This window comes from Nannobrachium achirus (genome assembly GCF_963921795.1).
Source record: "Nannobrachium achirus genome assembly, chromosome: 2".
NCBI classification, from domain to species: Eukaryota; Metazoa; Chordata; class Actinopteri; order Myctophiformes; family Myctophidae; genus Nannobrachium; species Nannobrachium achirus.
The window spans coordinates 203,937-230,190 of record NC_137811.1 but is presented as its reverse complement, the minus strand read 5'-3'; the positions used below and the strand labels follow the sequence as shown (position 1 = coordinate 230,190).

General features: G+C 41.4%; 1 protein-coding gene across 1 annotated transcript in view; it reads left to right on the top strand.

Moving 5' to 3' along the window:
* The window catches only part of adam15 (ADAM metallopeptidase domain 15), a 168,254-nt gene that overhangs the window by 14,482 nt on the left and 127,518 nt on the right, over positions 1 to 26,254 (top strand). Inside the window, exon 3 of the mRNA XM_080753863.1 lies at positions 8,477 to 8,553. Coding sequence (XP_080609989.1) covers positions 8,477 to 8,553 — 77 coding nt within the window. The remainder of the gene's footprint in view (positions 1 to 8,476; positions 8,554 to 26,254) is intronic.

Sequence of the window (26,254 nt, the reverse complement as noted above, 5' to 3'; positions counted from 1 at the left end):
TCCTACAATTACAGGACTTTTTAGATAATAATAGTATTTTTGAGATATTCCAGTCCGGTTTTAAAGCACGTCACAGCACGGAATCTGCACTTTAAGAGTTTTTAATGACCTTTTAATAACGACAGATTCTGGTGATTTTGCCATTTTATTACTCTTAGATCTGACGGCTGCATTTGACACTTTAGATTTCACTATTTTAATCTCTCGTCTTGAGCACGGTGTGGGTATTAAGGGCACAGCACTGGAATGGTTTAAGTCTTATGTCACTGGTAGAGGTTTCACAGTCAACATTGGTGGTTCCATGTCATCCCCTGCCCCCCTCCACTCTGGAGTCCCTCAGGGTTCGATCCTTGGACCAATCCTTTTTGCACTTTATTTACTTCCCCTAGGATCGATTTTAAGAAAACATGGCATGTCTTTCCATTTTTATGCAGATGATTCCCAAATATACCTCCCCATAAAACGTGACAGCACTACCCCTGTGAACCAGCTACTAAAATGTTTAGTTGACATTAAAGCCTGGATGGCCTTACATTTTTTAAATCTGAACGAGGATAAAACGGAAATTATCATTTTTAAACCCAGTATTGCTGCTAGTACACTCGTTTTAGACATAGGCCCCCTGGAACCATATCTTAAACCCACTGTAACAAACCTAGGAGTTAAAATGGACAGTGATTTTTTAATGGACAAGCAAATAAATCTTCTTTTTTTCAGCTTAGGATTTTATCAAAGGCCAAGCCTTTTTTATCGTTTGTGGATTTTGAAAAAGTGATTCATGCTTTTATCACCACTCGCCTTGATTACTGCAATGCACTTTATTTGGGGGTTAGCCATGGCGGCCTTCAAAGGTTACAGTTGGTTCAAAATGCGGCTGCTCGCCTTTTGACAGGCACCAGAAGGCGTGACCACATCTCCCCTGTACTGGCCTCACTCCACTGGCTCCCTGTGCACTTTAGGATTAAGTTTAAGATTTTATTGTTTGTTTTAAAATCTTTTCATGGACTAGCCCCAACCTATATTTCTGATCTCCTCGAACTTTATGTCCCCAAAAGGACATTGAGATCAGCTGACAAGCTGCTGCTGGTGGTCCCTAGATCAAATCTAGTTCATAGGGGTGATCGAGCCTTCTCTGTGGCTGCCCCTAAGCTCTGGAATGAACTCCCCCTCACTATCAAACTGGCACCCTCACTCTCTGTTTTTAAAACCCGTCTTAAAACACATTTTTATTCCCAAGCTTTTAATCCAGAGTGAGTCTTATCTGTGTTTGTTTTTGAGTTTCTATTTTATGCCTATCTGTGTTTTTTTTTTTTATGTTCATCTTTGTTTTTATTGTTTTTATTTGTGATTTGCTGTGATTCTTGTAAAGCACTTTGGTCAACTTTGTTGTTTTTAAATGTGCTCTATAAATAAAGTTGGATTGGACATCAGGTTTCCACCAGAGACAATAGTCACAATTATGACATTTTACTTGACCATTAATTGTCTCAAATAATTAAGCAATATTACACAAGAGGGTGTGCACTATCGCGGTTATTTGGCCCGACAGCCTTGCTGCAGGAACGAGCCGAAGGCAACGGTTATACAACCGTTGCCCTAAAAAAAAACACGTCAACTTCATTTCATTGTAATTAAGATATTCGATAGGAATTTGTAATTTTTTTGATGGCTCATTTAGCGACTATGTCCCTGAACTTCAGATGAAAACCGCTAGCCTAGCCGCCTAGCATAGTGTGGGGAGAGAGGCGCGCTTGCTCCCTTTCGTGACAAACGCAGCTGATCTCTTTATTTGATGAGACAGTGCAGTAGTGCTCAATATATGCACGGTTGGAGAGCCTGTTATCCATTGAGAGCCCGACTACCTGTTGTATAATTAGCGATTAACAATGTAATTGTGTTTCTGTCGTTGACATTACATTTCTGTTTGGCTTTTAGGCTTTGAAGTTGCACATGGTAGATATGACACATAACCTAGATATACGAAGACATGACTGATATATTTGACAACTTTATACTTCAAAAAAGAACATTTAGTGGTTAGGGTTAGCCTAACCCTTTTTCAGCCATGGCACCCCTAAATTACACTTGTTTACAATGAATTACACATTTTTTTAATCTTACATCATATTATGCCAGGGGTTCCCAAACCTTTTTGTCTCAGGGCACCCCATATATATATATATATATATATATATATATATATATATATATATATATATATATATATATATATATATATATATATATATATATATATACAGTATATATATATATATATATATATATATATATATATATATATATATATATATATATATATATATATATACAGTGTATATATATATATATATATATTTTAATCCAAGGCACCCCTACATTATAATTTTCACTCCCAGCACCTTATTGTTGCGACCGAAGGTCGCATATACTCTGAAGAACCGTGTCGCTTGAGTGTCCTTCCTTCCTTCCGTATCCTCGTGACCGTCCGTATCCTCTGTGATGTCAGTGTGATGTCAGCGAGTTGTGACATCACCTCCTGTACAGGGCGGCTACATGAAATGTGGATAACACTATATATGGAGATAGTCCAGTCCATCATGTCATATGGGACTACCGTCATAGAAAACCAACAGGCCTGATGGAAAATGCTACATGGCCGCAGGCTTTGTGACGTCCCACATCTTATGTGCTGGGCATACTACTAACCGACGCCAAGGACCTCCAGAGGCCATACAAAGAGTATCTAACCCGAGGCCCCTTACTAAGTAGCATACATTTACAACATACCTTCTCCAAAAACATCAATATTGAACTCCATATGTATATGGATACATACATGTATTTTTATTAATAAAGGATAAAATAAAATAAAAATGCCATATATGGGTATTCCCAAAAGCAAAATCCCTTTATGCCCATATATGGGGATTTCTGATGTCATCAATCTCTGGCCCTAACAAGCTCAAAAGCCTGCTTTACTCTGATTTACACCCTACCTTTCCAGATGATGACCTATTGGGTACACACTTATGTCCAAATATAGAAATCCCAAGGCATCAAACCCAAGCTTGGCTTTACTAATTAACATATGTTTTATGCCCATATATGGAGATCCCTGTCCCAATGTTATCAATATTAAGGACATATCTGGAAATGCCCATATTTGGTAATGTCCACATATGGGCATGTTTTGACATAACATAGTCAGGGAACTCCATGTATGGGCATAAAATTGATTCTGTGAGTGTGCCATCACAATGAATGTCGCATATACTCTGAAGAACCGTGTCGCTTGAGTGTCCTTCCTTCCTTCCTTCCTTCCGTATCCTCGTGACCGTCCTTCCGTATCCTCTGTGATGTCAGTGTGATGTCAGCGAGTTGTGACATCACTTCCTGTACAGGGCGGCTACACGAAATGTGGATAACACTATATATGGAGATAGTCCAGTCCATCATGTCATATGGGACTACCGTCATAGAAAGTAGCCATTGTTAGGCCGGAGTCATTGGCTGTCTAAACATGGAGATGTGGATAACACTATATATGGAGATAGTCTAGTCCAATATGTCATATGGGACTACCGTCATAGACAGTAGCCATTGTTAATCCGGAGTCAATGGCTGACTGTCTGTACAGGAAGTGATGTCACATGACATACTTTTTATGCCCATATATGAGTCCTAACATGGAGATGTGGATAACACTATATATGGAGATAGTCTAGTCCAATATGTCATATGGAACTACCGTCATAGACACAGCCATTGACTCCGGCCTAACAATGGCTACTGTCTATGACGGTAGTCCCATTATGACATGATGGACTGGACTATCTCCATATATAGTGTTCTCCACATTTCCATGTTTAGGCCCCATCGCTCACACCCTAGGTGGGGTTGGCAATAGGGCCTTTCTCACAAAAACATGAACAAACTCCCCCCAGAATGATAACAACTAGAATCGTCAGAGAAACACTGTGGTTGGCCAGATAGTCAAGAATTGGCGCGACCTCGCCCCCTCAGGTCACCCTGAGGTGTCTTACTAGTATTGATAGCATATCGTCGTTGTCGGGTGGAAACCTTTTATGTTCCCAAACTGTTCGTTTTGTATTTATCATCTATACAATGTACTAAACTAGTGAAAACAGCAGATCTACAAGCAGATCTACAGCAGATGCTTGTAGATCGGCTGTTTTCACTAGTTTTGTGTGACAGTCTTATATGATGAAGCAGGGGTTTGCTTTACCAAAAGACGTATAAGGTTTCTGCCCGACAGTGATGATATTTTAGTGATTATGTTGCGAGGAAGATAATAGCCATTTTGGTTAGAACTGACGGAAAATAACTTTTTACTTCAAGTTTAAAATTATACTAAATATTTGTTCAAGTGTCCAAATAAATTCAAAATAATCACATTATCTCGCGGCACACCTGGACTGCCATGCCATCACGGCACCCCAGGGTGCCCCGTCACCCACTTTGAAAACCCCTGTATTATGTGACTTAAACATGCACATCTTTCCACCTGAAACACGCTAGGCGATGTCACTGAGAAATATCAGAAAAAATAACTTAATACTTGACGTTTAACCACTTGAACCCCAGCATCCCTATTCTGGGGGGAAGCTTGGTTCAGCAAAAATAGCAGATCGACAAGCTCACAACGAGCGTGTACATCTGCTATTTTTGGTGAAGAGAGTTGGCTGTAGATGGGAGAAAAAAAAGAAAAAAACTCAAGTACAGTGCAAATAAAACTCACGTATTTTGAGGCTGCGTTCTTGATTAGAGGCAATTTGTTCAAAACAGACCAATCTCACAAACTTTGGAAGCCAATCTTAGCCAATCAGGATGGAATATGGAAAATCTGACAGATCCGTGTCGATCACATGACTGTAGAGATACTGTGTACCGATGTGTTGATTTTGGAAACAAAATCTGGAGGAGTACTGTCAAAAAGGAGTGTGACAAAAATTGGCCTCATGTGGGCACTAGAATTTGAAAAATGTGGGACAGAGGTTCTGAATTAGCATCCAGTGAGAGTGTATGCTAGGGCATTAACGGAAAAGTAAAAATTCGAAGTAAAAAAAAAAAAAAACATTCTATTGTGAAAATAGCAGATCTACATGCTCACAAGCCTCACGTTGCGAGGTGTTGTGAGCATGTAGATCTGCTATTTTCACAATTTCTGCCTATAATATTTGACAATTTGGACAATGTTTAATTTGTCATTTTAGATGTATTAAAAAGTCCTTAAATTGGCACTTTAGAAATGTGAAGATACCCTCTATACACTTAACATTTATGTTGGTTTGTTTACAGTTGAGTGAGAAAACAATGTTTCACATTAAGTTAATCATCTGGGGACCCCCCAACATAATTGGGGGGTCATGTGTGATGTGATGACGTCATCAAACGATAAAGTCGACTTCAACTCAACTTTTTACTGAGTCGAGTCGACTTGCAAAAATCTTAAGTCGTTAATGCCCTAGTAGTGTATGCACAGTTTGGCCGAGACCGGGCCAACGGCGCCGGAGATTAGCTGGACAGACGCACAGACACACACACACACACACACACACACACACACACACACACACACACACACACACACACACACACACACACACACACAGGTACGGACGGACAGGGGGCGAAAACATAGTCTCCCCATGCCTTTTGGCTGGTGGAGACAACAAAAGCATCAAAATGTGCAGGTCTACAAGCTCGAAGCGCAGTCACGAAGCAACGCACATTGAGCTTGTAGATCTGCTATACTTTTGAATCATAAAAGGTAACCGTTTTGGTGTGGCATGCTATAATGTTGGCAGGAACGGAGGTTCCAGTTCCTTTGTGCTTAAATAATTCTTAATGTTCTGGAGAGAACGGAAGCCCAGAGGGAACAGAATGCACCACCACTGTTTGATGTGAAAGATTAAAACAATGTCAGAACAATGGCTGACCTGGTCACCTGCCAAATGACTCAGCAAGACTGACCTCTAGAATAACTGGTCAGGGCAAAAAGAGAAAGAGAAATCCCGGCATTTGTCTGGTGGGATATCCTAAATAGTAAGGAGATTTTATCAGATATTTGACCAATCTGCGAAGTAAATCGTTACCAAGAAATGTCTTCACCAATGTGTTTCTAAAGGTGTGTAATAATATGTACTAAAAGGTTGAAATTCAACTCCGGGGGAAACCTGATTTGTGTTTGTGTTCCACTAACTTTACTATACAGGAAAAAAATACAAAAAATAAATCTGCTTTAAGTAACATGTGAGGGGTCAAACTAGGGGTTTTTCATGATGCTGAATCCATTGCAAGCATTTGTTTTGCACGAAAAAAAAAACAGACCCACAAAACGATGGTTTAGTGATGAGTCTTCACTTTTCACCGTTTTGTGGTGGCCATTTGTAGCCCACAGAATGTTTTTCGTGCAAAACAAATGCTTGCAATGGATTCAGCACCCCTAGTTTGACCCCTCACATGCTATTTAAAGTAGATTTTTTTCTTTTTCTTTTTCCTGTAGTAAAGTTAATGGGACACAAACTTTAATCCGTTTTTTTATGAAGTTTCCCCCAGGAGTTGAATTTCAACCTTTTAATACATAATATTACACACCTTTATAAACACATTGGTGAAGAAACTTCTTGGTAATGATTTAGTTCGCAGATTTTATTATGTTTCCCTCATTAAATTGAGTGCCAATGACGTCTCATGACGTCTTTTTTTCAATTGGCCCTGGGTGCCAATGACGTCTTTGACGTCTTTTGATCAAAGGCTATAAAAAAAAAATAATAATAATAAAAAAAAACATTTTTTTTTTTTTTTTTTGAAAGATGTCAAAATGACCTGAGATCAGAGAGATGCTTTTCTCTGTTTGTGTATTGGCTCCCTCGTTTAGCTGATTGAGAAAATGTGTGTTCATTGAATGGACACTTTTTTTGATTCAAACAGCTCTATCTCTGGAACCATTTGTCTGATTGACAAAATTTTATAAAAAAAAAAACATTTTTTTTCATTGCATAGTAAAGAAAAACACAAAATCCTGGCACAAATACCTTGTGGCCATTTTGGCCCTTGGCACACTGCACGGTAATGCGAAGCCCTATTGTGATTACAAAGATTATTAGGGCCTGAGCACTGCACCCAGTAGTGCAAAGCCCTATTGTAAAGTCTCCACCGGGCCCAAGGTATGGGGAGACTATGTTTTGCACCCTATCTGTCCGTCCGTGCGTCCGTCCGTCTGTTACCAGCTAATCTCTGGCGCCGTAAGCCCGGCTGTAGCCAAACTGTACACACACACACACACACACACACACACACACACACACACACACACTCTCCCTAGATGCCAATTCAGAACCTCTGCCCCACATTTCTAACATGGGCCTTTCTAGTGTCGTAGTGTAATGATAAGTGACCTTATTTACCTCCAGAGAGGCAGAGAGGTGAGAAAAGGCCAGAAGATGAAAATTTTAGTTTTTCAAAGTCTGTTCATTTGTATTTTAAACTTGTATTAGCTGCCTATCATTTATAACCTGTAAGATTTTCCACAGTCTGTCTAAAAGTGTGGTTATTTTATCGCTTATAAGTGATATTCATCTAATACAATTTTGAAATTCAAGGTTAGCACCGCTCAATAATTTTTTATGACGTATTTTACGCGGCCTAAACGCGTTATGGCGTATTTTACGCGGCCTAAACGCGTTATGACGTATTTTACGCGGCCTAAGCGCGTTCTAAATCAGGGTTAACCAATCGGGTGCCTCTGTTACTATGACATCATGAACAGATCAACAGAATCGAAGTGTTTCATTGGTCTAGCGAACTCATGTCATCATCATTTGTGACATCATAGTTTTGGTAAAAAAGCGGTCTATAGGAGCGGTTAGCACTGCTCAAAAAATAATATTGGCTTCCAAAGTTTGCAGGATTGGTCCGTTTTAAACAAAATGCCTCAAATCATGAACACAGTTTGCAATTTCTGTGAAATTTTGCTCGCACATTCCCACTAGATCATGGAACAAATGCCTCCCTTTTTCACATTGGCCTGTTATAGCGCCACCGACAGGTCAACTTAAGCGAAACTAATTTTTGGAACAAAATGCCTCAAATCATGCATGCATCGTCCGATCGCCGTGAAAGTCAGAAGAAGACATGGCACCCTTTTTACATTGCCCTATTATAGCGCCACCACCAGGCCACAATAACATACCTGACAATGGTGGAGACCTGTGCTCGGAAGAGCACTGCTTCTAGTTATTATTATTTTCCTGATAATGAATCACTTTTTTGAGGCGCTAAACATACTCCAAAAGTTGAGCACACACATCACACGTGGTGAAAAATAAATATGTATTATATATATTCAAAAAAGGGGTGTGGCCTAATTGCTCTATAGCGCCCCCTACAAAATGTCAGCGTTGCAGCCCCACAGGACGGTTTCACCAGTGTTTCACGTGTGTCTGTTTTCCAGGTTCACAGCATGGAGAGAGAACCACGCCCTTCTGCATGGTGGACGGACACAAGAGGAGCCTGAGCCAAGCTCTACAGGTCTCGCACACACACACACACACACACACACACACACACACACACACACACACACACACACACAGGTCAGATATCTCCTCAGAGGAGGTTATAGGAGCTATTAGTCTCACTCTGAGGAGGTTGGGAGCCAAGATGGGGTGCCATGGGGGACTGCCCATAAATCCTACATCTCATTAGTCCTAATTTGTTTAGGGTTAGGTTTTTGGGTTAGGTTTAGGCATAGTTTTACTGAGGTTAGGTTTTTTGGTTAGGTTTAGGCATAGTTTTACTGAGGTTAGGGTTTGGGTTAGGTTTAGGCAGTTAGGCATAGTTTTACTGAGGTTTGGTTCAGGTTTAAACATGATGATCAGGTATTATGATCAAACTAGGAAAGTCACAGAAAGTGTTAAAATGTTTTGTGGCCACCTGGTTGTCATCGTGGGTGGTGATCCAGCTGAAGTTAGCCACACCCACAGTGTTGGGTTTATGGTAAAAGGGGAGGGGATGAGTTTATGATGTCATTAAATCAGCATTTTTCGATTTCCTTTTGACCATTCGATTTCCTTTTGACTCAGAGGCTTTTAGCTTTCAGGAAGTAACCAAAAATACACAGGGAAGACATATTTGCACATGATAACCACACCTGGAGGTCTATTAGAGTAATGCTAACTCCGTAGACACATACGAAACAGAAAAAGTACAAAACTATGGCACCGCCTCTTTAAAAAGAATTTCAAGCCCTTAAGGCTGATTTATCCTTAGTTGTATACCGGTGATGCTTAACCGAATATAGCTGATCTACAAGCTCACAATGTGTCACACTGTGATGCATTGTGAGCTTGTAAATGTGCACACGGCACGGCCGGCAGCCAAAGCAGATGCACAGGAGAGAGAAAGGCGTTTCATCATTGAGCCCCAGTGACCCCAGACATGACCCCATGCAGAGCCACATGCAGGGGCGTCACAAGGGGTGGAACAGTGGGACTGAGTTACTAGGGCCCAAGGTGGAGGGGCCTTAATTATTTTATACTTTAGCTATTGAAAAATAGCAGATCTACAAGCTCACAGCGCGGTGCCGGGCTGTGAGCTTGTAGATCTGCTATTTTTGAAAAATCGTGAAAATGTGTGCAAATCTTTTAAGCGAACATTTGTAACTCAAAGTTTGCTTCTGGGGGGGTCCCTGGAACTAAATATTTTGAGATGGGGGTGCGTGGGCAAATACATATCATTTTGGGGGTCCTTAACATGAAAAGTTTGAGCACCACTGACATAGAAACATTTTTTTTTTTTTTTTTTTTATATTCAAAGATTTTTTTTCACGATTAAAAAAAAGAAAGAAAAAAAAAAAACAATATTTAATTCAAAATAATTGTGTGGGGGCCCGCAGTGAATCCTTGTACCCAGGGCCCAGGAATTGGTGTGACACCCATGGCCACATGTTAGTTGAACCCACCGCACCTACTTTCTCTTCCTGGCGCTCTTTGTGCACACTTCCTGATTGGTGGGGTAGAGTCTTTATGCTCACTTCCTGATTGGTGGGGTCACTCATTGTGAGCTTGTGAGCTTGCAGATCTGCTATTTTCAAAAGCTGTTTATACATTTTGAACTTGTGATGGGACCTTCTGCATCATGAGTACTTTCTACGTGTGGTCCTATAAGTAGTAGGATATTTTAATACCAATACTTTTGTATTTTTACTCAAGTAAAGTTTTACTATTACTAAAGGACAACTTTTTATTTATTATTTTACAACAAGGGTTCATATTTTAGATTGTAATAAGGTTAAACGGAAAGATGAGTGTTAAAATGTTTTAATTTACTGCTTTCTGTCGTTTTAGCGATTTTAGTGATTATAGTGATTTTGATTTCAGAGGGTGGGGGCATGCGTACAGGTGGCTAAATATGTATTTATTAGACACAATAAGCCAGCAATTTCTTTATTACTATTTACAGTAACACTTCTAGCCCTCATATGTCACATCTGCCCATGAAGGATTGGGAATGGTCATATTGTGTCTAAAAATACATATTTAGCCACTTGTACGCATGCCTCCACCCACTGAAATCAAAATCTCTAAAATCGCTAAAACGATTTCAAGCAGCAAATGAAAACATTTTAACACTGACCTTTTCTTTTCTCGAACTGGACGACGCAATTTCCGAATGCATCATGGGAAGTAGGGTTGGGACCCGAAACCGGTTCTTTTTAGGACCCGGTTCCATGATAGCGGGTCCAGAACCGGGTCAATCATTTTTGCCGGTCCGATTCTCTTAAAGGGGAGTTTCGGTCAAAAACGACTTTCCTACCTTTAAAATGTTGATTCAGGAAGCTTCTGGGTTGATCCTGGTTAGTTTTGACCCATAGCAGCATTTTGTTCCATTTTGGAACTCCAAACGGCACCTCTTGGGTCACTCCATAATCCGGTTATTATTCTCGCTCAAAACTCACTTTTCTCGCTCGGTCTCAGTCCCTGGTAACGTTGTTAGCAAATCCAAGCTACACCAGCTCCTGGTCGCCGCCATGTTTGTTTACTTTTAGCTCAACTCTGAACTCTCAGCCCAGGAGAGAACACTGTGAAATCACGTTTTGTATCGCGTGACTCCCCGACGCGCGACGAACAATAAAACACAAAAATGCTCTTAGCCAAAGAAAAAAGATGTAACTATGTCGACAAAATCTGCAGAGTGATGTATGGTGTAGCCTCTTGTCTACCTCAACAGGCACAACAGGCTGTGGGGGGAGGGGGGTGGAGCTGTGAGCAGCAGCAGCAGCTCGTGAACGCGCGTTTCCCAACGGGTATGGGATTTCCCAGTGTTTCTCTTGCAGGGCTGAGAGTTCAGAGTTGAGCTTCTTGTAAACAAACATGGCGGCGACCAGGAGCTGTTGTAGCTCGTATATGCTAACAACGTTACCAGGGACTGAGACCGAGCGAGAAAAGTGAGTTTTGAGCGAGAATAATAACCGGATTATGGAGTGACCCAAGAGGTGCCGTTTGGAGCCGTGGGGTGCAGGGGAGAAAATCCAAAATAGAACAAAATGCCGCTATGGGTCAAAACTAACCAGGATCAACCCAGAAGCTTCCTGAATCAACATTTTAAAGGTAGGAAAGTCGTTTTTGACCGAAACTCCCCTTTAACGGTCTCATCAGCGCGCATTTAATGTGCATTCCATTGCAAGCAGCTGTGGTGACGTCAGGCCACCTCTACAGAAAGAATGCTGGGAATGTCCGCGTCACTGAGCAGCGCGAGTGAGAGCGACGACAACTGAACACACCAACAAGCAACGTGATAAACAAACAGCATGGTGCCGAAGAGACAGAAGTCTTCCAAAGTTTGGCTGTACTTCAGCTCACTGGAAGCGCGTTCATTCTGACGTCCATGAGCGGCGCTCGTAGGCTCGTTCGCTCGTTCGGTCCGCGGTCTTCTGTCCTCGCATCTTTCTTTTCATTCACATTTCACATTATGCTCCAAATAACAGCCGCAGCTGCAGAAGACCTCGCGAAAGTTGATATGTGAGCGGACTGAGGCGCTCCTCTGTGCTGTCTGCCTGGGTGCTTCTCTTCTTCCTTGTTACGTCTTTGCAAGTTGCAACGCAAGTAAAGCCTGACTACTTCGCTGTGTTGCATGCCGAAAATAGCTGATCTGCAAGCTCACAACGCGTCGCATCCACAAGACAACGTGAGCTTGTAGATCAGCTATTTTAACCAACGCTTAAAGCCTTAAACATACAGATGGGCGCGACGTTTAGAAACCTGACTTCATAATAGCCCCTTTTCCACTGCAGCTTTAGTACCACACCACACCACACCACACCACACCACACCACACACCACATGAATATATCTACATTTTCAATTACACAAAAGTAGCCCTATTGGTAAGAAACAAATTGACCCTTAACTGTGATTATATTACAATATAAATTTGTATTACAACAACTATACCTAAATTATTATTTATTTGAACGCCCATTAGGCTTATGTAAACAACTACTGTTAACTCACTTAGCGCCGAGCGAGCCAGATTTCAATATGAATCTGCGCTTATAACGCCAGGAAATAGCTATATTGAATCCCCAAAATCACATTACATAAACAGGTACACGTGCCTGCGGATGCCACAAGATGACCACTAGAGTGAGCCATAGCTCATAGACTTTCCATGGTCCCATGTTAAGTCAGAATAAAAAACAAGGTTCATGACATAACAGGATGGTACAATGACATGCTCTCCATTGACATTCAATGGACAGGCCGCGGGCCGCCATTTGAGCTCAATACTGCTCAATTCGTGCTTGATCGTCTCAAACCACCATTGGTATGGGCATCGGAACGTATATAGATGCCACACAGAAAGTTTCCGAATCAAAATCCGACCTAGTGAAGCTACGTGAGGGTCGGATGGTTTGCATTGAGCCTAGCGGCTAACAGAGGCCTACGTAAACAGGAAGCTATGGCTTAAAGGTGACGTCATAATCGTATCCTTTTTCTTCACGGTTTTCATCTGTATGCTAGTCGAAGGTAAGCTAACCGTTCCGCTCCGTCTATCAACCCAAATTAAAAGCTTAAACAATGCTTTTATATAAAAGTCGCTCCGAGTCGCTCGGCACCAAACGCCATCATTAGTTAGTCGCCCCGAAAGTCGCTCGGCGCTAAGTGAGTTAAATGGTCTCAATCGTTCATGTTTTATTTTTCTATAGGACATACAGAAGCGTCAGTGTCAGAAAATATGAAAAAATATATATATTGGAACCGTTAAGAGAACCGTTAGGAACCGGAATCGTTAAGAGGGAATCGCTAAGGACTCGGAATCGTTAAAATCCTAACGAGTCCCAACCCTAATGGGAAGTGAAGTATTTGCATCACTCCTGGGTTCACTCCTGACCGCAGGCTAGGGTTTACAACCGGAAATGCAATAAGACGACGTCATCTCTGGCAGTGAACGGTTAAAAAAAGAAAAAAAAAAATCTTCTCTTCTGGGCGGTCTCTGACTCTCTGCCTCAAAACATATATCAATTTGCCGGTCCTTGACATAAAACAGTTTGAGAACCTCAAACCTTCACTGGACTTCCTCTTTGAGGTATTTGTACACTTGATTAGTTCCAGTTTTCAGTACTTTTACTTCTACTCCACTACATCTCAGAGGCAAATATTGTACTTTTACTCCACTACAATTATCTGAAAACTTTAGTTACTAGTTACTTTGCAGATATAGATGATTATATTATAAAACATACATTAATCCACTTATACCTAGGCTATTTTCAAACATTTGGTACTTTTACTTTTGGTACTTTAAGTACATTTTGATGCCAATACTTTCGTAGTACATTTTAAATTCCAGACTTTTACTTGTAACAGAGTATTTCTATATTGCACTATTGATACTTTTACTTAAGTAAAACATCTGAGTACTTTTTCCACCACTGCTTCTTTTTAGGGAAATGATCGCACACTTCCTGTCAGCTGCGCAGGAAGTGCCCCCCCCCCTAGAGGTGATCCCCCCCCCCCCCCCCCCCCCTCAGCTCGTCAGATCATTACGGTGCGGGAAGTTCCTGGTGAAATAATGTCAGCGCTCCCGTTTCCTTCCCACAATTACACCCCCTTATCTGAGAATACACACCTCTCTCTCACACACACGCACGCACACATGCGCACACGCGCACACACGCACACACACAGGTCATTCTCTCACATAGTTAAGAGGAGGTTTACTGACTGAATGCTCTCGTTCAGGGATACACACACATGCATTCGCGAGCATGCACCACACATGCACATGTGTGAGCGCGTGCACACACACACGCACACACACACACACACACACACACACACACACACACACACACACACACACAACCAAGCAAAACATATATATTTTATTTATTTATTTGTGTATTTATTTATTTATTTATGTATTTATTTAGTGGCGGGCCCCCATCTGAAAATCTGTTGTGGGAGAGGAGAGGAGTAGAGGACAGAGAAGGGGAAGGTTGGGGAGAGGAGAGGAGTGGAGGGGAAGGGAGTTAACATAATATACGTTTCAATAGTCTTTCCACTGAATGAGCCTCTGACACTCCCTCCCCCTGTTCCTTCCTTTGTGTGACACACAACATTTTTAGTACAATTCATACCCGCCCACGCACCACACCTCTGCTGATGACATCCATGTGTTAATTTTAACCCATTTAGACCTGGAATTCTTTTACACTTTAGCTATTGAAACAATAGCAGATATACAAGCTTGTAGATCTGCTATCGTAGATCTGAAAAATCATGCAAATCTTTAAATATATACTTTACAAAGCAACCCAAATCTCTGCTTCTGGGGGGTCCCTATGGAAGGAAAACGGGGCCAAATGTTTTCATCATTCAGCCAAAAGAAATTGTGAAAAAATAAAAAATGAAGTGAAAAAATAAGATTTGAATCCGAAAAAAATATAATTTGAACCTGAAAGTCTTGAATTTCGATTTTGAACTCGAAAAAAAAAAAAAAAATGTAACTTTTATTCGCTTTTTTAATACGTTTGAATACTTTTTTTTTCTTTTTCATTTCACTTTAACTCTCCTACTGCCAGATTATTTATTTATTTATTGGGTCTGGCGCCATCAAAAAGCGGCTTACCTTTGCGACGTTATAGTAGATAGACAGACAGACATTTATTTATTTATTTATTTATTTTTTGGTTGTGCAATAGTGCACTTTGGTCTGCCAGGCAGCAGAGGGCGGCGTCATGCGAGAATGAATGTGAATTTGCCTGTTATGTGTTGAAGAAGAAGAAGACCAGTCACTGGCCACAGAGCCTCAGAGCCAGAGAAAATCAACAAGGAAGTGAATTGTTCTCCGTTGATGTTAACGCATAATGGATTTTTTACACCATCACCGCGGAAAATGTGTTTACAGTAGACGGCCGCGCGACGCCTCATCAGCTTACAGTCATCAGACGAACGAACCGAACGAGCGCCGTATTGGCATCGAGGTTCTGTAAAAAATGGGGCGAACGTGAACGTTCGAAGCGGCGGGAGAGTTAATATATATTTCGATCTTGGAGTCCTTTTTTTCAGTTGTTTTTTATTTATTTATTTCAGATTCAGATCTTATTTTTACGGATTCATTTTTTTTTTTTCAGTTTCAGATTTATTTTTTTCAGTTTCAGATCTTATTTTTACGAGTTCAACTTCAAAAGTTTCAGGTGCATTTTTGGCCCCATTTTTCTGTGGGGGTGGGGCCTCAACTGAGAGGGGCGTGGAATCATGAGTGACAGGCCTCCCGGACCCAGTTGTTGCCATGTCCGTTTATTATAAGCGACTTTATTATTACCATTATTATTATTAATATTAATAGTAATTCTTCATCTCCAGAGGCGAGGGGCCGGCGGCCGACCGAGGGGCCTCTGGAGTCGGGGTCCGACCACCCGGGGACCCCCTGGAGCCCCGGGGACCCCCCGCGGACCCCCTGCTATCTAGCCCCATGTATTTTAAAAATGTTCGGCTCTACAATGGTTTCAATGGGAGGGCCGACATTTTTTTTTCCGCACGGACACCTTCCAGGGGGCCCAGGGACCCCCGCAAAATTATAGCGCCGCCTAGCGGCGGCGCGCCGCCACTGCAGCGCACATAAACCTCCATAACTCGGGCTAGGAGCGACCATTGGAGACGAGACCGGTACCCACGCGTCCAGCTCGGGGCCCCCCGGCGCCGCCTGGCGGCCGAACGCCGGCACTGCAGGCGGGGAAAAAAAGGCCCTAACTCGGCCCCCGTGCCACCGGGAGAGACGGTGGGGGTGCCTCCGGGGACCCCCTCGCCTCCGGCCCCGAAAAAAATCGTCCATAATACCCAAAACCAGCCGATCTACCAGCTCCGGCGCTACTCCACGACCCCCGCCTCTCTCCGGCCTCCCAGGCCGCCGGCTGTTGATTTATGACCATAAAACAAACTATATGTACAGTACATATGTATATTCGTTTTTCTAATTCTTTGAAGGAAATATTGGCGATAATAAGAATCATGTTTTCTCAAAGCGCTTTTGAAATGAATTTAATATATGGTTTGTCAAAAGATTTAGAAATGTATTCACAGGGTAGCTGTAATTAATGAGATTCATCACAAATATGATCATGTATATTCATGTACACTGTGTGGTTAATATTTTGTCATGGTAAATGAGGCATGGTTCATAGCTGACCATGATTAATTGATTAAAGATAGCAATTATGAAAAAAAAATCTAATAGTTTAATTAATAAAACGTTTAGACAGGTCTAATATTAGCCTGTGTGTGTGTGTGTGTGTGTGCGCGCGCGCGTGCGTGTATAAAAATAATAATAATGCAAGTCGCTTATAATAAGCGAACATGGCAACACCACGCTTATAATAAGCGGACATGGCAACAGTGCGTGCGTGCGTGCGTGTATAATAATAATAATAATGGTAATAATAAAGTCGCTTATAATAAGCGGACATGGCAACAACTGGGTCCGGGAGGCCTGTCACTCATGATTCCACGCCCCTCTCAGTTGAGGCCCCACCCCCACAGAAAAACGGGGCCAAAAGTGCACCTGAAACTTTTGAAGTTGAACTCGTAAAAATAAGATCTGAAACTGAAAAAAAAAATCTGAAACCGAAAAAAAAAAAATGAATCCGTAAAAATAATATCTGAATCTGAAATAAATAAATAAAAAACAACTGAAGAAAAGGACTCCAAGATCGAAATATATATTAAAGTGAAATAAATAAAAAAAAGTATTCAAAAGTATCAAAAAAGCGAATCAAAGTTACATTTATTTTATTTTTTTCGAGTTCAAAATCGAAATTCAAGACTTTCAGGTTCAAATTTTATTTTTTTCGGGTTCAAATCTTATTTTTTCACTTCATTTTGTATTTTTTCACAATTTTTTTTGGATGAATGATGAAAACATTTGGCCCCGTTTTCCTTCCATAGGTCCCTGGAACAACACATTTTGAGATGGGGGTCCGCGGCCAAATACATGTCATTTTGGGGGTCCTTGACATGATAATGTTTGAGAACCATTTGAAGACGTGTATAAAATCAGTTCAAATTATTTAGAGACTTTTCTTTTCTTAAAAAATAGCAGATCTACAAGCTCACAGTGCGGCACCGAGTGCATAGATAAAGCATAAAATGGGGGGGGGGGGGGGGGGGGGGGGGGGGTAAACATAAATGTAATGCTTCAACTCCTACATTGCTTTTCAGGGTGAGGGGGGTCCCTAGTTCAAATATTGTGTGGGGGGGGGGGGGGGGGGGGGGGTCGAAACCTGAAAAGGTTGAAAACCAATGGTAACCAATGTATATAGTTGTAAAGTGAATAATTGTGTAGTTTTTAGTAGTGTAAAGTGAATCATTTGTACTTTTATAGTGGTGCAGCATGAATCATTAGTAGTTTTTAGTCGTGTAAAGTGTTTTATTTTTTTGGTCATCTCTCGTCCCCTCCCCTGTTTGTCAGCGATCCTGTTGGCCCGTTGCCCCGGCAACACACAAACACAGACCCACCCTCCATGACATCATCATTTCAATGACATCATCATTTCATTGGCTCAATGAGCCTAAGTTCACTGCACAATGCACCATGCATGTTGTTGGTACAGTACATGTAATTACATGCAATTTAACACATACTTGTAATTACAAGTAATAATTAGTGTGGTTGCCTAGCAGGGCAACCACACTGTAGTTCTGTGAAAACCTCTCTGTTTCTAGAGTAACTAAAAGTGTAACGCCTACTCCTCCCACAGTTTTGGACTGACTACATGAGACCATATATGTCCATATATGGGCATTCCCCCCGAAAACATTAATATTAAGTCCATATATGTATATGGATATATATTAACGGATAAAATAAATAAAATGTCCATATACAGTATGCGTATTCCCAGATGATGCCCTGTTAGGCCCTGTTAGGGTTTATAGATGCCCTGTTAGGGTACCCCCTTATACTCATATATGGGGATCCCCGGCATCTGGATGAACTTTGTTCATTGACACACTCAAAGCAGGCTCTGGTCCCACATAGGTCAAATCAGCCCAGTAATGCATTACAATGCTCAAGATGCAGCACTTACTGGTAAACAAACATAGCCCCCAAAATAATGGAAATTCACTTCCCAAAACTCAAATCTGATTTGAACCACAATTTCACAAATTACAAATTTTCTAGTTTAACACATACTGTACATGCGATTACAGGTTAAACTGGAACTGCACTCTTTCGAGGTGCCAACTTGCGTGTTGTGCACAAGTAGCCCATACATGGCCTACTTGTGCGCCAGCATGAGGTGCGCTCACCACTGACATCACCACTGGCATCACTAGGGATGCTGGTCCCTCAATGGCTATTAATGATGATGTTGCCAGAAATGTTACCTACCTACTAGGGCATTCACGAATAGTGATTTTTAGTATTCGAATTATTCGACCTCAAAGTATTCGAATAGTCCAAAGCAAGAGGCGAACATTGTGAAAATAGCCAATCTACATGCTCACGCGAGGCGTTGTGAGCATGTAGATCTGTTATCTGCTATATATTTATCTGTGGAACCGAGTCACATTAAATGTGATACCTACAATTCCAAATGCTTGTCAGGGTGGGGGTCCCCAGTTCAAATATGTTTATTTTGGGGGTCACAGCCTAAAAAGGTTTGAGAACCCCCTGTATAGAGCATTAACAAATTCATTGACAACTCATTCTTATGACTACCTATCTAGCCAAGCTTTATAAACTATATATTTTTTAAAGAGAAAACAATAATAATAATAAATAAGCGAATATTCGACTTCGGTGAACAACGTCGAATAGTGACTTTGATATTCGAATATTTGGTGAATGCTAGGGGTGTAACGATATAGTAACTGCATCAAAATATCGTTTTTAACTTAAATAATTGAAGTATATCGAAATGAAAACAGCTAAAATCGAATCGTATCGTTTGATTTTGTATCGTATCGAATCGGCAGTGCAAAGAATCGATTGTATCGATTCTACCTACTTTTAGTATTTAGTATTTTTATGAAGAACAAATGAAAAGGGGGGGGTTTAATTACTATTCCTTTCCATATAGCTACACTGGTCTATCCATAAAGGTTTGTCAATATACAATGACCATGTATTCGGCCAATAATCACTTTGTTTACTTATTTATATCCATGATATTACATGTTTCCCTTAACTCATTCCCTACTAGGCCCGATAGTCCAGAGAATATGCTAATGTCCTTCCCTGCCAGGCCCGATAGTCCCGAGAATTTCCCGTTTTTGAAAAAAACCCTCATAGCAACCCCATCTTTCAAACATGGCAGCCATCTTTGTTTTCATTTTAGGAAAACATAATGGCTGCTAGTTCATGAACTGAACGGATTTCCATTCGGATTTTTTTGTTTGAAAGCTGTGAGCAATCTGCACACACGTGGTGCATGATCTAGGCATGGACATGACATTATCAGTGCACTATGAATTACATGGAAGTCTATGGAGACAGATGGCATATGAAAGTATGAAGGTATTTGCAAATGGCGGGTTATGTGCACTATCCACACCTTTCACACAGATTTAATTTCTTTGCTAAATAGTTACTATATCGATTTTAAATCATTGAATCGAATCGTATCACATCACCATGAATGAACCAATATCATCCATGTATCGTATCGTCAACCATGTATCGTGATATGTATCGAATCGGTATTAAAATGTATCGTTACACCCAGGCCTAGAATTTCGTCAGTTTAGGGGCAAGGCCAATTGGCCTTTAGTGTTGTCAAATTTTTTAGGGCACAAAGGCCAAGTGCCAGGGCAGGAAGGCCATCATTAAAACAATGACTCCACGCCACAGTCATAATTAATTTAGCTTAAATGTTAAGGTTTAATGTAATACCTTTCAATTAAATAAATATCAAGAACCTGTTTATTTCTGTTTTGCCATGTGCAGTGGTGTAAAGTAACTAAGTACATTTACTTAAGTATTGTACTTAATTGTTTATTGTAATTTTAACACTTACTTTTTTTAACACTTACTTCTACTCCACTACATCTCGGATCCAAATATTGTACTTTTACTCCACTACAATTATTTGAAATCTTTAGTTACCAGTTACTTTGCATATATAAATTATAATATTATTAAACATACATGAACCACTTTAGCCCTATTTAGGCTATTTGAAAATAATCAAGCTTGTAGAAAAAATAGCAGATCTACAAGCTCAAGATGTGTCGTATAACTATGCGTTGTGAGATTGTAGATCTGCTATAGTATTTCTACATTGCAGTAGGCTATTGATACTTAAGTATAAACATTTGAGTACTTTTTCCACCACTGGCCATGTGCACGCACGCACACGCACACAAACTCCTCCCTCCCGTTCGCGGAGTGATCCCTTTCTCAACAATAATGTAGGTCTACTTTCTTACAGCTCAGCCTCTTGGGGAAAGAATAGCTTTTGGTTCCCTTGTTGTGCTGCATTTTGGTTGTTGTCCTGAGCTCAGCAGAGCTTCGTTTGAAGGCATTCGTTCGCACATTCGCATTTATTCAACAGGCTGCGTTAGATAAAACTCCCGTTTAGCCCGGTGATGTTTTTGTGTTGTAACTTGTAAAACACTGTGTCGCGGGACTCCGGCGGCTCCACTATGCGGCGGCTGCTATGCTGCTACTACGAGCGTAAATGGAATCTACTACTGGTCATGTGTGCAGCTCAACCAACCACGCACTGCTGTTACCGTAATGACTGGAAAATCACGCAGAGGAAAAAAACGGTAAAAAGCACTGCTGTGGGCGCCAGGGCACCACGGCCACTGTGGCCGTTTGGGCATGTCATTTTTCGAGGGGCACACGGCCAAAGAGAGGGGCAACGACGGCCATGGCCGTCGTGGCCGCCGTGAATTTCCTGCCCTGGTTACACCCCTAGTGAATGCCCTACTACCTACCTACATACGCAGCCGAATGCAGTACTGCGCTCTGCTGGCGCAAGTAACTAAGAAAGGTGCAATTCTGGGAAGTGTGGTTGCACTGAGGTTGCGATGAATCCACTGGGAACTGAATTTCCGTCTTACCATAGAGCAGTGAAGTCTGACGTCATTTACCCATCCTACCTGGTTCACGTTCTGCCGAATTCCCATAGACTTTTTTTCATATCGCGTCATATAAGAACTGTGTTACAAACATGAAGAAATGATCTAAGTGGTTTGACTCATATGGATATGAAGAATCAACTGATGGTGAGGAAACGCTGATGATGTTACTGTCACCGAATTTGTTACATTTTCGCTAGAAACAGGCTTTACCAAATATGAGTGCCTGACCATCATAAACCATACAGAGCCACCACCTCCCCGACAATATCGTGCAAACCGTGTGTTTATTTTTGGACCACGATTCTTATATGAGAAGATTTTAAGATGACCCAATGTTATTCTCCATAGAGAAATGACTTCCATGAACCGGGGGATGAGCGAGTCACATCATGACTTCACTGCTCTATTATATCGCCACTGTCGGGCAGAAACCTCGTATCTCCAAGTTTCAATTGTGTACATTTTTTTCGCATTCGATATCTCGTATCTCTCTCGTATCTCCAAGTTTCAATTGTGTAATTTTTTTTCGCATTCGACATTCGTTTTTGGCTTCGTCATGTGGCCATCGCAAAAAAACGAGCAAAAAAACAGCCGATCTACAAGCACACAATGCCCCACAGTGCGAGGCGTTGTGTGCTTGTAGATCGGCTGTTTTCACTCGTTTAATTCATTTTTAAAATGATAAATGCAAAACCAACGGTTTTGGACATACAAGGTTTCCACCTGACAACGACGATATATAATATTGTGATGTCATGTGACAACAGTTTGTGAAGCATGGCCAAAAGCTTCACATTGCTGGCAAAAAGAAAAACAACTAGAAAAGAAAATTTCTAAGACATTTTAAGTGTGTTTTGAGTGTGCAGCTCGCTAAGTGTGTGCAACCTTGTGTAGCGGTTGGTGTTAGCATTAGCGTTAGATTTTTTTTGGCGTTAGCATTAGCGTTAGATTAGCGTTAGATTTTTTAACATAAGCATTTTTTGCATTAGCTTTAACATTATCGACTGTACGACAAACGGTTCATGAGATATAGAGGCACTTCCTGTTTGGCGAAGGGCACTTCCTGTTTGGCGAAGGAAGCACCAATTAAGGTTAAGGACTCTTAATCAAGTCATATGATGCTACCCACGCGTCTGTACGACAAACGGTTGATGAGATAAAGGGTCACTTCCTGTTTGGCGAGGGGCACTTCCTGTTTGGCGATATAGGCCCCAATTAAGGTTAAGGACTCTTAATCAAGTCATTTGACGCCACCCACGCGTCTGTACGACAAACGGTCCATGAGATAAAGGGTCACTTCCTGTTTGGCGAGGGGCACTTCCTGTTTGGCGAAATAGGCCCCAATTAAGGTTAAGGACTCTTAATCAAGTCATTTGACGCCACCCACGAGTCTGTACGACAAACGGTTCATGAGATAAAGGGTCACTTCCTGTTTGGTGAGGGGCACTTCCTGTTTGGCGAAATAGGCCCCAATTAAGGTTAACTCATATGCTGCCATTTAACAATACCTTCGTACTCCCACCTGCCATAAGTCTCCATAGACTTCCATGTAATTCATAGTGCACGGATCATGCACACCCATGCCTAGATCATGCACCACGTGTGTCCACATTGCTCACAGCTTTCAAACAAAGAAATCCGAATGGAAATCCGTTCAGGCATTCATGAGATAACAGCCATTATGTTTTCCTAAAATGTAAACAAAGATGGCTGCCATGCTTGAAAGATGGGGTTGCTATGGGGGTTAAACATGCGATTTCGCGATTGCTATCATGCCTACAACATTTTTTGGGGTCAAAATTTAAAAAAAAAAAAAAAAATGATTTTTTTTTTTTTTTTTTTTTTTTTTAATTTTCGGGATTTACGGGCTTGGCAGGGAGGTACAATGGGATTTTTTCGGGATTTTCGGGCTTGGCAGCAAATGAGTTAAGGACTCTTAATCAAGTCATATGACACCACCCACGCGTCTGTACGACAAACGGTTCATCAGATGTAGAGGCACTTCCTGTTTGGTGAAGGGCACTTCCTGTTACAGAGGGGGCGGGGCTTAATCAATTACAGCTCATCCCTATTGGCCGGAAAAAGATCAAAGTTGTGTGTGCGTTTTAAAGTTTAAGTGACGTTGCTAGGCAAAAGTATGTCAGAGTAATGTGGGGACAAAGTTTCTGGGGTTTTTTCAGAGTCCCCAATTCAAAGTCAAAGGGGGTTTTTGAGCGTAGTTTTTTACGAATTACGTTGCCATGGTAATGCGGATCGGAAAGAAAAGTAATAGCAGACCATTCCCGGCCGAGCCCACATTTTGATGTATATATTGCGGGGGTGGCGTAAAACGTGCGGCAGTTATTAAGTGCCGAAATTTCCCCCATTCTAAGTCAATGGGGTTTTTGGGCGTCGTTTTTTGCGAATTACGTCGCCATGGTTACGCGGATCGGAAAGAAAAGTAATAGCACACCATTCCTGGCCGAGCCGCACGTTTTGATGTATATATTGCGGCGGTGGCGTAAATTGTGCGGCAGTTATTACGTGCCGAAATTTGTGGGATCATTATTAAGTGTGCCTGACATGCAATGCAATGGCAAAACACTTATTGTAATCCGCCATACTTAATAACTAGAAAAGAAAATTTCTAAGAAATTTTAAGTGTGCCTGCAGCTCGCTAAGTGTGTGCAACTTTGTATAGCAGTTGGTGTTAGCATTAGTTAGCATTAGCATTAGCATTTGTTAGCATTAGCATTTGTTGGCATTAGCATTTGTTAGCATTAGCATTAGTGGTTAGCCGTTGGGACTGTGGGACCACCCACTGAGTTTGAGACCAGTAACGAGTTGGGAAGTGGAGACATGGCTGTTTAAAGCTCAGTCAATAGGAAGGCAGAGGGGGCGGGACTTAAGCAATTACAGCTCATTCCTATTGGCTGTCTAAGTACACACAGCGAGTTTCGAGACGGTAACATGCTGCAAACTGGAGATATAGCTGTTTAAAGCTCAGCCAATAGGAAGATAGGGGCGGGGCTTAAGAGGGGCGGGGCTTAAGTAATAAGTCCCTATTGGCCATTTAAGTCCAGACACCAAGTTTCAAGACGGTACCATGCTGTGAACTGGAGTAATGGCTGTTTAAAGCCCAGCCAATAGGAATACAGAGGGGGCGGGGCTTAATCAATTACAGCTCATCTCTATTGGCCGGAAAAAGACCAAAGTTGTGTGTGCATTTTAAAGTTTAAATGACGTTGCTAGGCAAAAGTATGGCAGAGTTATGTGGCGCCAAAGTTTCTGGTTTTTTTTCCGAGTCCCCCATTCAAAGTCAATGGGGGTTTTTGTGCATAGTTTTTAAGTGTGCCTGCCATGCAATGCAATGGCAAAACACTTATTGTAATCCGCCATACTTAATAATAATGACGGTGCCACAAATTTCGGCACGTAATAACTGCCGCACAATTCACGCCACCACCGCAATATATACATCAAAACGTGCGTCTCGGTCGGGAATGGGGTGCTATTACTTTTCTTTCCGATCCGCGTTACCATTGCGACGTAATTTGCAAAAAACGACGCCCAAAAAACCCATTGACTTAGAATGGGGGAGATATCGGTACGTAATAACTGCCGCACGATTTACGCCACCCCCGCAATATATACATCAAAATGTGCGGCTCGGCCGGGAATGGTCTTCTATTACTTTTCTTTCCGATCCGCGTTACCATGGCAACGTAATTCGTAAAAACTTCGTGCAAAAACCCCCATTGACTTTGAATGGCGGACTCGAAAAAAACCCCAGAAACTTTGGCGCCACATAACTCTGCCATACTTTTGCCTAGCAACGTGATTTAAACTTTAAAATGCCCACACAACTTTGGTCTTTTTCCAGCCAATAGGCATGAGCTGTAATTGATTAAGCCCCGCCCCCTCTGTATTCCTATTGGCTGGGTTTTAAACAGCTACTACTCCAGTTCACAGCATGGTACCGTCTTGAAACTTGGTGTCTGGACTTAAACGGCCAATAGGGACTTATTACTTAAGCCCCGCCCCCTCTTAAGCCCCGCCCCTATCTTCCTATTGGCTTAGCTTTAAACAGCTTTATCTCCAGTTTGCAGCATGGTACCGTCTCGAAACTCGCTGTGTGTACTTACATGGCAAGTAGGAACTATCTGTAAATACTTAAGCCCCACCCCCTCTGCCTTCCTATTGGCTGGGCTTTAAACAGCCATATCTCCACTTCCCAACACGTTACTGGTCACAAACTCGGTGGGTGGTCCCACAGTCCCAACGGCTAACCGCTAATGCTAATGCTAATGCTAACAAATGCTAATGCTAAAAAATGCTAATGCTAATGCTAACACATGCTAATGCTAAAAAAATGCTAACAATGATAATGCTAATGCGAATACATGCTAATGCTAATACATGCTAATGCTAACAAATGCTAATGTTAATCCTAATAAATGCTAATGCTAATGTTAACAAATGCTAATGCTAACAAATGCCTAATGTCTAAAGGAAAAAAAATCAATGATAATATTAATGCTCAAAAAATGTTAATGTTAAAGCTAATGATAAAAATGCTGATGTAAAAAATTCAAATAATGATGTTAATGTTAATGCAAAATGCTAATGCTAACACCAACTGCTATACAAGGTTGCAC